This window comes from Salarias fasciatus, chromosome 17, assembly GCF_902148845.1.
Source record: "Salarias fasciatus chromosome 17, fSalaFa1.1, whole genome shotgun sequence".
Lineage (NCBI taxonomy): Eukaryota > Metazoa > Chordata > Actinopteri > Blenniiformes > Blenniidae > Salarias > Salarias fasciatus.
In genome coordinates, this window is record NC_043761.1 from 7,386,540 (window position 1) to 7,400,350 (window position 13,811).

Sequence of the window (13,811 nt, forward strand, 5' to 3'; positions counted from 1 at the left end):
TACGGCGGCGAGATCGGTATAGATTTACCCAGTGAGGAAGAACATTGCTAATTGGACTCCGGCAACAGGCGGGAGTTGATTTTTGAAGTCTGTTTCTTGGGGCGCTCGGCTCAGGAGCTGTGAATACCTCCAGCAGCTGCTAATGAACATCCGTGTAAACACACGCGCATAACACTGGAGGGCATTCCATGCAAGACACGCGACACCAAATCTCATTACAGCGATCGTATTTACAGGCTTTTCAGATCGCCTGAGCCATGCCACCCGCGGATTTTCTTTTGATGATGTTGGTGTTTGCATATTTCCACAAAGATCAGAGGTTAATTTCACTCCTATAATCCCTGTTGTCCCTACTAATCCATCAGTGACATTTAAAAAAAAAAAACAGTCTCACTGTACATTTATTTCATTGAAGTCGTGCATTTGTAAAAGATATGGTGATTAGATAAATGTCAGGCGTGTTTGGAGCCATCGGAAAGCGGTCAGGTGGGTGAATGGATGAGTTTATTTGGAGTCTGTACATCGTAACTGTTGGTCGACGGCACAGGGAGGCTCAGTGTAGCCATAAAGAAACCTTTGTTATTGAAACCTTTGTAATCGTTAGCTATTAGTTTACACACTATGGTGCTTCCGTAACTCCCTTCCTTTGTGTGTATTTCATGAAAAACCTAACTGCTAATATTGATTCGGCTCCCACTGCAGCAGGAGAGTTTCAGCTGTGTCTGATGTGCAGGAGCGTTTGTTTTTAAGGAGTCATTGCTGTGATTAATGTCATCCACATCAGCTCGTTTGTCACAAGAGTTACATAACGGAGCAAATCGAAGTCCTCCCCTTATTATTCTAGTCAATATCCAGATAAGCTGAGAAATCGGCTTCACGATGACACATCCTTATCTCCCCCTACCCATGCTGCTGCACCTCTGGTCTTCTCTGTTTCACATATTTCCCCCTCCTCCACGATGAAAACCCTCTTGGCTTCCTTTTCGTTATGTCTTTTTAATCCAATTTGCGTGTTCATTGAAAGCATTGATCTAAAAAGAGAGATGAAACAACAGGAGGGCTGGAACGCTCTTCACTGGGCATTGTCACTAACCTGGCAACCTGGGCCTGCTGCATGTGACTGTGCGTGTATTTCCATCTCAAAACACTCTTTTCCACTCAGAGTGTGTGTGTATGGCCAACATGAACCTCTCTGAGATTCAAAATGGCGTGGTCTACCCTGCATGGGTGAATCATGGGAGATCATTCCTTAAAAACGACAGCCGTTTTGTGGATTTATGGAAAATTACCTGAAAGAAGAAAGTCGGGCAGATAAATAAGGTGCACAACCTCCAGGAGAGTGAAGACGTTGGGGAACTTCACAAGCTGAAACCCCGGCATGCCGATGCGGCCAGAAAATGGATTATGAGTTTTGTATTGCATGTTCGAAGTTTCTCCGGTGGGGAAAAGTTTTTGTGCTTCAAAGACATCTTTTCACATGAAAGCCAGAGTCCCAGAGCATGGAGGAAGAGTGGAGGGGAGTCACAGTACAAACTTCATTTTGTCCAGAGTGAAGCGTGGATTCGGGCTGCTGCTGCTTCTACACTGTATTATGTCCAAAAGTCAGAAGTCAGTGCGAGATTTCTGAAGAGTTCATGCTTTTGTTTACAAACTTAATGGAGATACTGAAGAATTTTGAGACGGCAAGCCCAAGATCCCGATGGCCAACTATCAATGCAGCAACCTCTGCGTTGTTGGTGCAGGATCCATGAAAAAGGTCAAGTTTGAGAGCATCGATTCCAGTCACAATCCCAGCAGGACATTTTCTGCACACAGTGAACAGAGGGAAGTGTTTATTTATTTATTTATTTATTTTTTAAAGAAACAAAATGTAATGACTTACACTTTCAAAGCCATATCATAAAGTGCATGAACAAAGAAGCAGAGCTTCCTAAATCAAATCCATTACAGCTACACTCATCTCCAGATTTTCAGAGAGAAAACTCAATTTTACTCAAAAGTCCAACACAGGCTTTTTTCAAAGTACAAAACAGTGTTATCCGTAATAACATCTTTTCTTTTAGAAACAAAAGTAACATTTGATATTTGGAAAAATATCTGTGCTTTCTGAAGCGTCTGAATAGAACTTAAAATTATATTTTCGTTTCAGAATACCATGTTGAGGTGTCTTTAGACTCAACACGGATATCAGCTAACTGCACATCGAACACACTGATGGTAAAATCAGTTCCCTGCTGACGACACATCTGGTTAATTCTCCGTCTTGAGTGTTTCAACTCTGGTTACAGCAGGAACGGAATCGAGCATAAATTCCAGCTGAGTTCAAGTTAAAATGACTCTGGAAAAGGAAGCATCTAAAGATAAACTTCTTTGTCCCTGCAGGATCAAACCAACAGTTTTGACTGTCACATGTGCGTTGCTGTTGTTGCTGTGAACTGTAGTGTGTTGCATTCAGGGTCAGATACAGTGTAGGAACTTTTATGTGCTACTGGAAGCTGTTTACTTCATTGTTTTTTGTTTTTTTTTCCAGCTGACACAATCCAGTTCTCATAAAGTGAGCTGGAATCATCAGAACTCAAACAAAAATTCCATAAAATATGTGAATTAATCACTGCTTGAATTGCACTGTAAAAAAAACAACAAAAAAAATCACACATCTGTGATATTATTTTTTGTTTAATCCCATGCGTTGCTTGTAGGAACTAAGTAACATTCCCGATTCAACCTTTATGTCTCTGATGCACCATGATCATTAAAAAGTCCAAAATAAAACTTAAAACAAGCAAACCCATTAAAGGTCTTTTGCAACCATAATTAAAGCAAGCTAAAAAAAAAAAGAAAACAAACCCACCTGGTGGCATTTGTTACCTTCACATGCTCCACATGTTATCATGAGGACCGTTAATAAGTCCTGTTATTGCTGGAGTCAAGATGGTGTCAGGAATAGAAACCCTGTCAGTCGTTATTAAAGACGAGGTTCCAGCTGCTGCAGCCGTTCTCTTGCTGTGTCTGTGTGCACACACGGACTCCGTCACACACACACCTGCACCCTGACAAGACAGGGGGGGCTCTTTAACAATTTTAATGGGTGATAATTATGAGTAATTACATTGTTCAATCAAATGCCAGTGGGCATTCAGGTGTCTATGTGTGTGCGTGCACGTGTGAGACGACACCACACAAGTACAGTATCTTTCAAGACTCGCATGTAACTGTTCTTCTACGTTCACTCTCTTAACCTGCAGCCTGGTAATTATTGAGCTTTCGTTGCTGGTAAGTCGCTCTGGCTTTGACATTGAGTCAACGACTCTAAAGATAGTGAAGATCGCTTCCCTTTCTGGGACCGACGGTCTCTCTGAAGACCCTGCACCGTGGCTGTCTGGGGAATCAGCATTCAGCTGCTGAAGCCGATCATTTTTTACTGGGCTTCCAGAAGAATTGGGACATAAGTGTCCTCGTCCTTGATGCATATCTTGAGAAATTCACCATGTTTACTGTAAAACTTTGCAATTGTTTCGCCATCACTTGAGAGAAGATGCGGAGCTGTCTCGGGTACATGTCTTCTAGATGGAAAGAAAGATCTGGCTTAAATGATCGATTCATCTATCGGATCAGTCGCTTGTCTACCTTCACTCATTCCTGGAGAATCCGCTCGTTGAACCAGGAAGTGCTTGACCGGGCGTTTCATTTTTTTCGGTTGCTTTTAACGGCTTCACCACAGAAACGTGTACTCTTTGTATAAGTTGTAAGACATCAAGCATGACTATCCACCTATTTGTTGTCGGTTAATGTTCATTTCCCAACATGTCAAACTTTTCATTAACGGCGAAGTCTTCTATTGACATTCTTGTAAGTGTTAAGCCTATTAAGACTTGATTCAGTTACCCCCGTCATTAATTTCCATTAGCAAAAATTAGACACGCCGCACTTGGAAGCTAATAAAGCCCTCGGGAAGGGCTTATTCTCACTTTAAACTTCAGAGACGGATGAACCTGTTACGTTGAGTCATTGTGAGTATTAAATTTGCATGACAGCAGCCGCGGCTCGCTGAGTATCACCGGAGGCATTCTGCGTTTTTTTCGCACTAATAACGTTCTCTCTTTAAACGGTAAATGCTGGTTATCGACACACCATCTTAAGGCAAAAAGAAAATGTATCACTTTTTTTTTTTCTGCCTTTCCCATCGTCTCATTCCTCGGTTTACTTTCACCTCTCTTTTGTCACTCCTGCCTGCTTTGTTCCTAAAAAGGAGGTGTCATGATGGGAGGTCAAAGGGTCAAGCAGAAGCTACGGTGGACTGTAAAGAGTCGAATGGGCGACGGTTTTAGACCCGAGCCTCGAACACGGACACACAAACATGGTCAGACAAAAGCTGCAGGATGTGAATGCGTGCCTGATTGTCAGCATTTGTGCAACAAAAACAAAAGAGTGTGGTGGAGTGGATGTGTATGTGTGTGTGTGTGTGTGTGTGAATAGAGCACCTTGTGGAATAACAATGACAGCTGATATCTCATTCAGATACCTCACCTTTATTGGAAATGTAATGAAAACGGCATGTGCGCATGTGTTTGTGTTGCTCTGCAGTCCCCGGGCTTAATTAGCCGTCTCCAGCCAGACACTGATTGCACATCCATGCGTCCTGATGAGGGGGCTTCACCGTCGCTTCTTCATACGTACACACACACACACACACGCGCACACACACACACACACACACACACACACTCAGAAACGAGTGGTATACCTGGAGCATTTCTCGGCTTAACTTTGGAGTGTTTCATAAAGCAAGAAGAGGAAAGCAATTTACTGGAGAGCGGGAAGGAGATTGCATCAATTCTTTCGAGTTGTGCTTATTAAAATCATCCACTTCAGAAAACCAAACAAAAAAAAAAAACAGCTAAAGACACTTTTTGATGTGTAGTTATAAATAGCATTACCATAAATTGTCTCTTTTTGCAGCAAACACCCCGAGCACTTTAATACAGTTTGTGTGGCAGGCGGGAATTTTCCCTATGATAAATCAGTCGACGCCCGATCTCTGGCGACCACTGCTCTCTGAGAAACGGTGGAAAAAGAAGAAACTAACGAGCAGAGGAATGAGGAATCCCGTTCGATATCCTGCCGCTGGGGCCCGAGCTCGGATGAGTTGTCATGGCGACACGGCTGTGTGGTCGCGTGTGCGACTCCAACCGTTTCTCCCCGCGTACGGCCGCGATGATGTGACATGATTGAGCCTGAGAGGAGGAGAAACTACAGGGAAGAAGTAGTTCTACCAAGTCTTTATTGTCGTGATGAAACAGAAAAGTTTGTGCTGCTGCAATTCCATCCTTGTGGTAAATGGACTGTGGAGTCGCAAAGCTCAAATTGAAAATAAAACCCGGACGATTCATCCCGCAGCCAATTTGGTGGACTTACTGAGGTGGTAATGAAGTCCTCTCATTAGACTCCCAAATACAAGGTTTTACTGCTTGATTACAAACATTTTCTCTTTGTTTAGAGGTTATTCAGTTAAACAAGTTGAACAGAAAATTCTTGATTTTAAGATTTAAAGAAGCTTTCAGGTACAAGCCTGGTGAGGAATTGGTAAAACCGTGAAATAGACATTTAATAAACATAAATTTTAGCATTGCATATTGAACCAAGGAAAGAAAATGAATGTTTCAATAAGATGTTGGTTTGCCATGTAACGCACTTTCAAACTTTGGAGCTCAGTATTATTGATTGACTGTGTTTTTTTCTTATGTTTGACCAGCAGCCGTGTCTTCTGCACACACTGTTCATGTCAGCCATTGTTCGACCACACAATGGACCAGTGGCTTTTTTAAAGTGTGGGTCTGAAAGGTGGTTGAAGCTGGATGACGGGTTTGAAAACCAATTATTGATCTCAGCTTAATGGATGAAGAAAAAAAAAGAAATATCTGTGAAGTGATCGTCTTCTTACATTCGTCACCTTATATCTGGTTAATTCCTGACTATAAAAATCAGAGATAACTCCAACTTTTGAAGCATTTGAAGGCTGGCAACTATGGTTATGTTAAAGATATAACTGAAGAGGGTTTTTGTCTGCTGTTATTTTTGATCTGAAATTCATTTTGTCAGCGACTTCAGTCTTTATCCTGAAAATCGTTTCATTCACTTTGCAAACAGATCACATACTAAATGATCTCATTTCACCTCCCCATGCTGTATTGGCGGCTGGGGGAGCCTTTTGTCACGCTATCTTCACACTTCTGAGAAACATATAGCTTTTGCACGTAATCCAAAAAAAAAAAAATTGAAAAAAATTGAAAAAAACCTTTCAGCTCCTCATTGCAAGGCGGAGGCTCCAGGATCTATTACATTTTGATAAATCTGCCATTTCGGGAACATTTTCCTCTCAGTTCTTTGTGCCTGAGTGGAAAGAGACTTGAATTACATTCACACAAAGGTCCTCGACCCCAATTCTGAGCTGTCTAAATGACTGCCCGAGTCGATTTGTGCCAGGTGGGCCTCTCGTAGCGGAGCTCATCACACTCGTCTTTGTCAGACTGGAGGACCTCAGTATAAGTTGAGTCAAATTATGTCCTCCTGCTGGGCGTGGATATCCACACACTCACCGAATACTGGCCCGAAGATGGCAAAATGAGCCGAGACCTGAGCTGCAGGAGTCTTCATGAGGTTCTGCAGATTATAATGCACAGTCTGTTTGAAATTCTGTCATAAATATGACCAGTCAAAGTCAGTCAAAGTCCATTTAAAGCCGTAATAAATCTGTGTTTTGGTTTTTATACCCTAGAAAATAGGTGTAATTAACACCACAGTCAAAAATCAGTGAGCAATGTACAACAAGGCTTCCTGTTCAAATAAGACTCGACTGTCTTTGTTCCCGACTGTGTTCATAAACAGTGAAAAATCCACAGCCGCTGGTGAATAACAATGTTTCAAACGATGCTAATTAGATCAGCGGCATTGCAGTATACGTACACTGAAACACCGACAATAACCTGAGGTAATTGGTTGGCACACTGCTGGCGGTGGTGCCAAGATTTGCTGCGAATGAAGGATTTGCTCTGCGAGGAGGGAGAGGAAATGCGCTTCCCCTCCATGAAAGCCACCCAGCTCCTCAGCAGATCCTGACGACGCTGGGAAGCAGATAGCCATTGATTTACAGTATGAAAGCTTCGGCAGCTGTGGACGTCCTGCATTTTCCGCTTTAACGGGATGTGATTAACAGCTGCTGGCGTCCTTAGGGATTGTGGAACGTCGGGGCCCCTCTCTGATCAGATGGGCCAAAAACGCAAATCAAAAACTGTTTATAATACACACGCTTCAGCGTTTTCTCATTTTCAGCTTGCAGAGCTGCTAGAGATTCCTTTAGAAGCTGGGAGCAAGATGATTCTATCTTTTGTGGCGTTCATTTCTGTACTTTATGCTGTCGTCACGTTGCTCATTTCATCACAAATCGGCGACCTCGGAATACACGTGATTTCAGTATGAGGAAGGGTTTACCACCCGGTGAGCAGCAAGCTCAATACATGCATGGATAATGCTGAGAGAAGTCATCTGAGGACACGTTCAGATCGAAACGGTGCATTGCGGTTGCACAGCCGTCTGGAAGCTAATATTAGTAATAATGCTGTTGAACGTGTTCAGCAGTTCAGATAACTATTTGTCATAAGTAACTATTACATCTAATGAATGGTGTGCATGTATAGTCCATTTGCAGTCAAAGCTGTACAATGTCCGGCAAACACACACACACACACACACTAATGGACCAAAGTTTCAACCGAAAGGTGCAAAGAGCTTGATGAGTGCAGCTTGGAGCTCAGTGTTTTGCTCAGTAATGGTTACAGTGATCCAACTTCATGTAATTTATAATTTACAACTCGTTTTTGGCTCTTCTTCCCAAACGATGTTGAAATTATTCAGTGCACGGCGTGTCTTGTGGGAACCTGTATCATTCGAGAGTGCAATCAGCCGCAATTAGACTAAACCGTCACAAGACTGATTGTGTTGATTTTTTGAAAAATAAACTTTTTTTTTTTTTGTCTCGTCCCCTGTGGCTATCACGTCACATCGTCGGTATTCGGCATCGGTGAGTGAACACAAGGCAAAGTTTTCTCGCGCAGGAAGAACCTTGTTTGGCTGCGTCTGCAGAAGTTTTGCAGGTTTCAGGTGGATTTCATCATGTGGGGAGCCGTCATGGTGACTGTCCACAATGTAAGACTGGCATTGACGAAAAACACCTCCGACAGTGATCCCGGTCAGGAGATGTCCTCTGATTACCGCCGGCTCGGCCTCTGACCGCTAAGTGGCGAAACGTATGATGTGGATCAAACAACGCGCCCTCTAATCCATGTGATGCCGACCTCTTGACCTTTTCCTGTGTTGTGTTTTGTGTCGCCTGCAGGGGCATCCCAGGCAAGAAATGCGGGACCATTATCGTGAAAGCGGAGGAGCTGAACAACTGCAGGGTGAGTGTCACAAAGTGGAGAGGAAGTGTTCTGTGCTTTTTTTGGTCTCTCTGTCCGTCCATTTTTATCACACCTTTCTGTTGTGAGGAATACGAACCGATGCTGAATCTTTGGCGTATCTGTCTTGTGATCAAAGAGTCCTAAAAGTCTAGGGAAAAAAAGGGAATCATTTTGCACCAAATGTGCTCAATTACACTAAACCATCAGTTCACAACCATAACATCCCCCTAAATTAATCAAAGATCATTAAATAAACCACAAATCATTTGGTTGTGGAGCTAAAACATTTAGAATCTATTCAGGAATTAATTGGATCGTCGATTTTTAGTGGACTGTCAAAGTTAATCGGCGAATGGTTTTATTTTATTTTCAGAATGAATTGCTTTATCCAGTATTTAATAACCTGTAATATGCATACGCTCTGTAACCTGCACTCCGCTGGTGAAGTATTTCACTCATTATGGATTCATCATTAATTAGGAACTACAAAAAGCCAATGATCATTGAATGATGTTTTCAGCAGTTCATTTTATCACATTTAGCATCAGGAACATCATTATCAATGTTTATCCAGTCATCCTTTTACGGAAAAATCGATCCAGTCAAATAATTTATTGAATTTTTTTTCTTTTTATAATGAATAACTATAATTTGATCTCCATGCTGTGAGGCTGGAGTTCTCACTGTTACTGTGCTACGCCACACATGATTTATTCATTCAAATTTAAAAAGTTTAGGGGGAAAAAAGAAACATTTTTGTTCTCGACTTGATAAAATATCACTGTGTAATTATTCTCCCATCCACATTTTGTTCCCACTGATTAGAATCGGCTCACAAAATGTGATTGAACTGTGCATTTCTGCCTTGGACCACCTGTAAAGTTAATGAAATGTCACTTTCCTTTTCTGCATGTTTAACTTTATCAAGCTGGAAACAGGGACGTGAATACAAAGCAACTTCGAGAAGTTAAGTTTTATGAGTGTTTTTATCGGCTCCAGAGAGCAACACAGCCTCAGCTGAGGACAAAACGTGTTTGTGAATATATGCAATGTAAGTAAAAAAGAATAAGCAAGAATTAGCTCAAATAATGTAACAAATGAAAAATGAAAAGGACTGTATCTGTGCAGACAAAACATGCATGTATTTTTCTTAAATAATTTGTAATATCAGTTTTTTAAAGGACTGAATTGAGATGAACTATTGGCTTTTTTTTCTTTTGGTTGCAGTGCACGTGAGCAGCAGGCTGATTGACTGTGATAAATACAGCCCCAAAAAACTCACAAAAGTAATCGAAAGATCAGAAGAAAACTAAAAAAAAGAACAAAAAACTCAATAATACAAATGGAATGAATCACTTATAGGGCAGTTCAAATAAAGCAGCAGAAGAAATATGCCACATTTTACTCATTTTCTTCAAATGGTTGGTTTGTATAATCGACTGAAACATTATTTTCTTCAATATTGTGTTTTTATAATTTTGTTCTTTCAAGTTTGAAAGTCGTCTGTTTTTTTTTTTTTTTTTTTTTTTTCCTCATCATGAACTTAAAGTCCGCAGCATCCTGATAATGCAGAAGACGCATTTTTCTCTTCTGTCGTCAATATTAAAAGGCAGCTTTTGGACTCAGTCCGTCGTGAGAAAATAAAATAAAAGACGACTTTTGTCTTCTGTTTGCAGCAGTATTCGATAGTCATGCTGAGAGAAATCCATGGAGAAGATATTCAAACTTTTCTTCCAGAGACTAAAACAGAACTTTCACGATGAGGCATAAAAATCTGAAGGGTGTACTTTCCAGACTCATTTCTTCCTCTTCTTCCTCCGTCTCTGGTCTTTAGGAATCAGTCATGATGCAATTCTGTGGAAACAAGTTGGACAAAAAAGATTTCTTCGGCAAGTCCGACCCTTTCCTGGTCTTCTACCGGAGCAACGAGGACGGCACGTGAGTTCCCCTCCCTCCGTCGCTCTCCTCTTTCATGTTTGGTTTAATCCTCCCCTGCATCCCAAGGAAATTGGTTTCATCGATTCGGCCCAGATCAAAAGCCGGGCTGCCTGTTTAAGCGTGTGTGTGAATGACACGGTGGAGAAGCTGCTGTGTGAGTGTGTGTGTGGGAGCAATTGCGACTCTTCGCAAGTGTTTGTGTGTGTGTGTGTGAGTGTGAGTGTGAGTCCAGCTTCGATCCTGCTCTGTAGGCGCTCCCTTCCATCCTGCAGTGTGCTACAAGTCAGATAAGACCCTGTGCTCTGAGGGCGGAAGATACCAACTCCACCTGCTAGCCCAGGGACTAATGAAATTACCTCTTGTCATGGTGTGTGTGTGTAGATGTGTGTGTGTGTGTCCGTGTCAGGGAGCTTCCACATCAATTTCCACTGAGTAGAAAATCAGGGTGAAGTTTTTCAATCTGCTGCTCACGTTCGTCGACTCTCCTCTTTCCGTCTGTCATCTTTTGCCTGCTGTTACTCTCTTCTAATGTCTTTCTTTCTTTTTTTTTTTTTTTTCTAATCCCCTCACTCTCTCCGCTCCCTTTTTGTCTCTGCAGGTTTACCATCTCCCACAAGACGGAGGTGAAAAAGAACACGCTGAACCCCGTGTGGCAGGCCTTTAAGATCCCCGTGCGGGCTCTTTGCAACGGCGATTACGACAGGTAAGCCGACTTTTTATAGATGATATGGCGGCTTAAATGCAGACGGCCATCTGAATCACCCAGGAGGGTTATTTTCAGCATCAAACATACTGAAAATGTCATGCATGCTCCTGCACTCTTAATGGCCTCTTCTGGCTTTCATAACATAAAACATAACATGATAAAGAGGAGAATCTTCCAGACTCCATTTGTTATCAGCTCTGTTTTATGTGAGAGGTAATTAGCTGCATAAACCTTTGCATTATTTACTGCTCATTAACTGTCAACTCGCCACATTTTTCAAGCATAAATGTCCAGGCTGGGTTGTGAATAATGTGTAATAATAGATCTCTTTACTGTTCAGTCAGTAAATACAGTTGATCAATGTGACTTTGTGTCTCCACTTTGTTGGAAGATGCACCAGAGGTTATGTTCCTAATGAGAAGTGTGAAGGAGCAGAAATTAGCGATTTAGTTGGGAAATACAGTCAAAACTTTTTCATCTGGTCTGTCTGAGTCCTCGGGAGTTGCACGGAGTCCGTGTGAGGAGAAAACGAGACACGTCTCTCTTTCTTCCAGCCTTGCGTGTCCATCTCCGGTGTTGATAGCAGCTGTGGTTAAAAAAAAAAAACAAAAAAAAAAAACAAGGCGCATGGAAGCGCACGACAGGATCCAGCTTAGCTGAGCCAACAGACAGCCGCATCGATCTGAAGTTTGTTCCAATAAGCTTATTGGAGGAGCCCAGTCACACCGAGCCTTATCAACAGGAAGCTCACTGTGCACTGCACTGTACACACACACACACACACACACACACACACACACACACACACACACACGCACACAGAGAGCCTGGGGAAAGAGATAAGTGGGAGCTCAAGCTTACAAACAATAGAGAAGTGTGTCTCGGTGCTCGGAGGTGCTCCACCGGGCCCGCACACACACACACACACACACACACACACACACACACACACACACGCTGCAGGGCCGCCGGATTAACAAGTGAAATCACTGACAGTTGCATCATCAAAGCTGGGAGTGACGGATGTCTCCTGCTGGTTTGTGGCACAACACCGGGATAATAAGACGCCAGCCCAGGAACACATGAAAGCTCGCCGCCACTTCACGCAGACGGCTCCGCACTGCGAGCTTCTCCCTCGGGGAGGACCTGTTGACGACAGCCGGGGGGACACATTGATCCCGGGAGCGCCAATCCTCATCATCACCAGCCTGTTCCCGCTCCTCCTTACCTCCTAGAGCTTCCTCTCCGCTAATGGGAATCTGGCACATTAGTCCCATTAACAGCAGTTTGTATTTCTCCTCCCTCCCACGCCGAACGACGAAGACGACGGAAGAGCGCGACTCTGGCTCCGATTTTAAATTAGTTGCCGCTCGGATGCCTGGGAGAACTGTCGAAAGGTGCAAGTTCAGAATAAATTCATGCACTATTCATGAAACCCTACTGTCTGCTTGCAAACTTAGACTCAGATATTTCAGACTTCCAAATTTGTCTGTAAATTTAGTGTCAAAATGAGAAAATGTCCACTGAGGGAATATGAGTGGCAGATTTCTCCCTCATCCTCTCTTCCTCTGCTCTCTTCACAGCAGCGCCTTCAGCCGTTTCTGTTTTAATTAGATGTTTTTGCTCTTTTATCCTTTTGTTCGGTCCCTCTCTCTCCCAGGTATCGCTCTCCTGCTTTTGTCAGAGACAAATGACCCTTCTGCTCCGAAGCTATTTGTAGATGGAGTGATAGCGTCGACATATCTGCCTCTTGCAGGCTACTCTCTTTCATTTTTTTCCACCCCTCGGCTCCCCTCCATGCTGTAATAGGATGCAGAAATAGATGTTTTTTTTTTGGAGATGAGGGGAGCGCATTACCAAGGGCAAACGCAGTGGCAGGCGGACGGTGTGCTGGAATGACGATAAGCAGCGTTTATGAATTAGATCGGCTTCAATCCGACTGTCAAACACAGTGCTGTGCATATTCTTTTCCATCATATGAGATTGATTGTGTCTTTAGAAAAAAACGTCAAGTGAAAACAGCTGCAGTCTGTAACATGAGTGTCATCTTGTGCTTCTCTCAACAGAACAATAAAGGTTGAAGTTTATGACTGGGACAGAGACGGCGGGTAATAACTCTCATTTCCATTTATTTTACCAGAAAAAATAAAGAGTAGAGTATTTTTTTGTTGTTGGATTTACTAGTGAAAAAGAATCTTTGTGTGTGGCATCACCTCAAGCTTAGAAGTTCTGAATTTTATGACCTGTGTGTTCTTTTCGTGCATTTTAAAGGATTTTATAAGGTTTATTTTTCATTTTTTTGTCAAGTTTCTCGGCTACGTTCTGTTCTCTTTGACACACACTGACCAAAGGGTGTGAGCCAGTTTCATGGCCACTGCAGGTTCTCCCAACACCTTTCCAGATTTTTCTTCGAATTAGTTTTAATCAAGGCTCCTACAGACTTATTATTTTATGAGTCTGACTGCACAACGTCGCTTCTCCAATACTCAGACGTAATATTATTGTTGACATGCTTCATCTGCACCGCTGCTGTTTTCATGAGATGAATATGAGGCTTGGTGAGAAAATGCAGTTTATGGAAAATATGAACTAAAACAAAACTGAATTCAGTCTCTGCTGCACAGAGAATAAAAACCTAGAATAATGAACTGGAATCAAATGAAACCCTAAAAATCCTCCAAACCCTGTTAAGCAATGTAATCTCAAACTTA

General features: G+C 42.4%; 1 protein-coding gene across 2 annotated transcripts in view; it reads left to right on the forward strand.

The window, feature by feature from the left end:
- The window catches only part of LOC115403906 (copine-8), a 75,671-nt gene that overhangs the window by 31,313 nt on the left and 30,547 nt on the right, over positions 1-13,811 (forward strand). For both annotated transcript variants that reach the window (XM_030112937.1, XM_030112936.1), the window contains exons 7-10: positions 8,393-8,456; positions 10,291-10,394; positions 10,993-11,097; positions 13,167-13,208. In XM_030112937.1, coding sequence (XP_029968797.1) covers positions 8,393-8,456; positions 10,291-10,394; positions 10,993-11,097; positions 13,167-13,208 — 315 coding nt within the window. The remainder of the gene's footprint in view (positions 1-8,392; positions 8,457-10,290; positions 10,395-10,992; positions 11,098-13,166; positions 13,209-13,811) is intronic.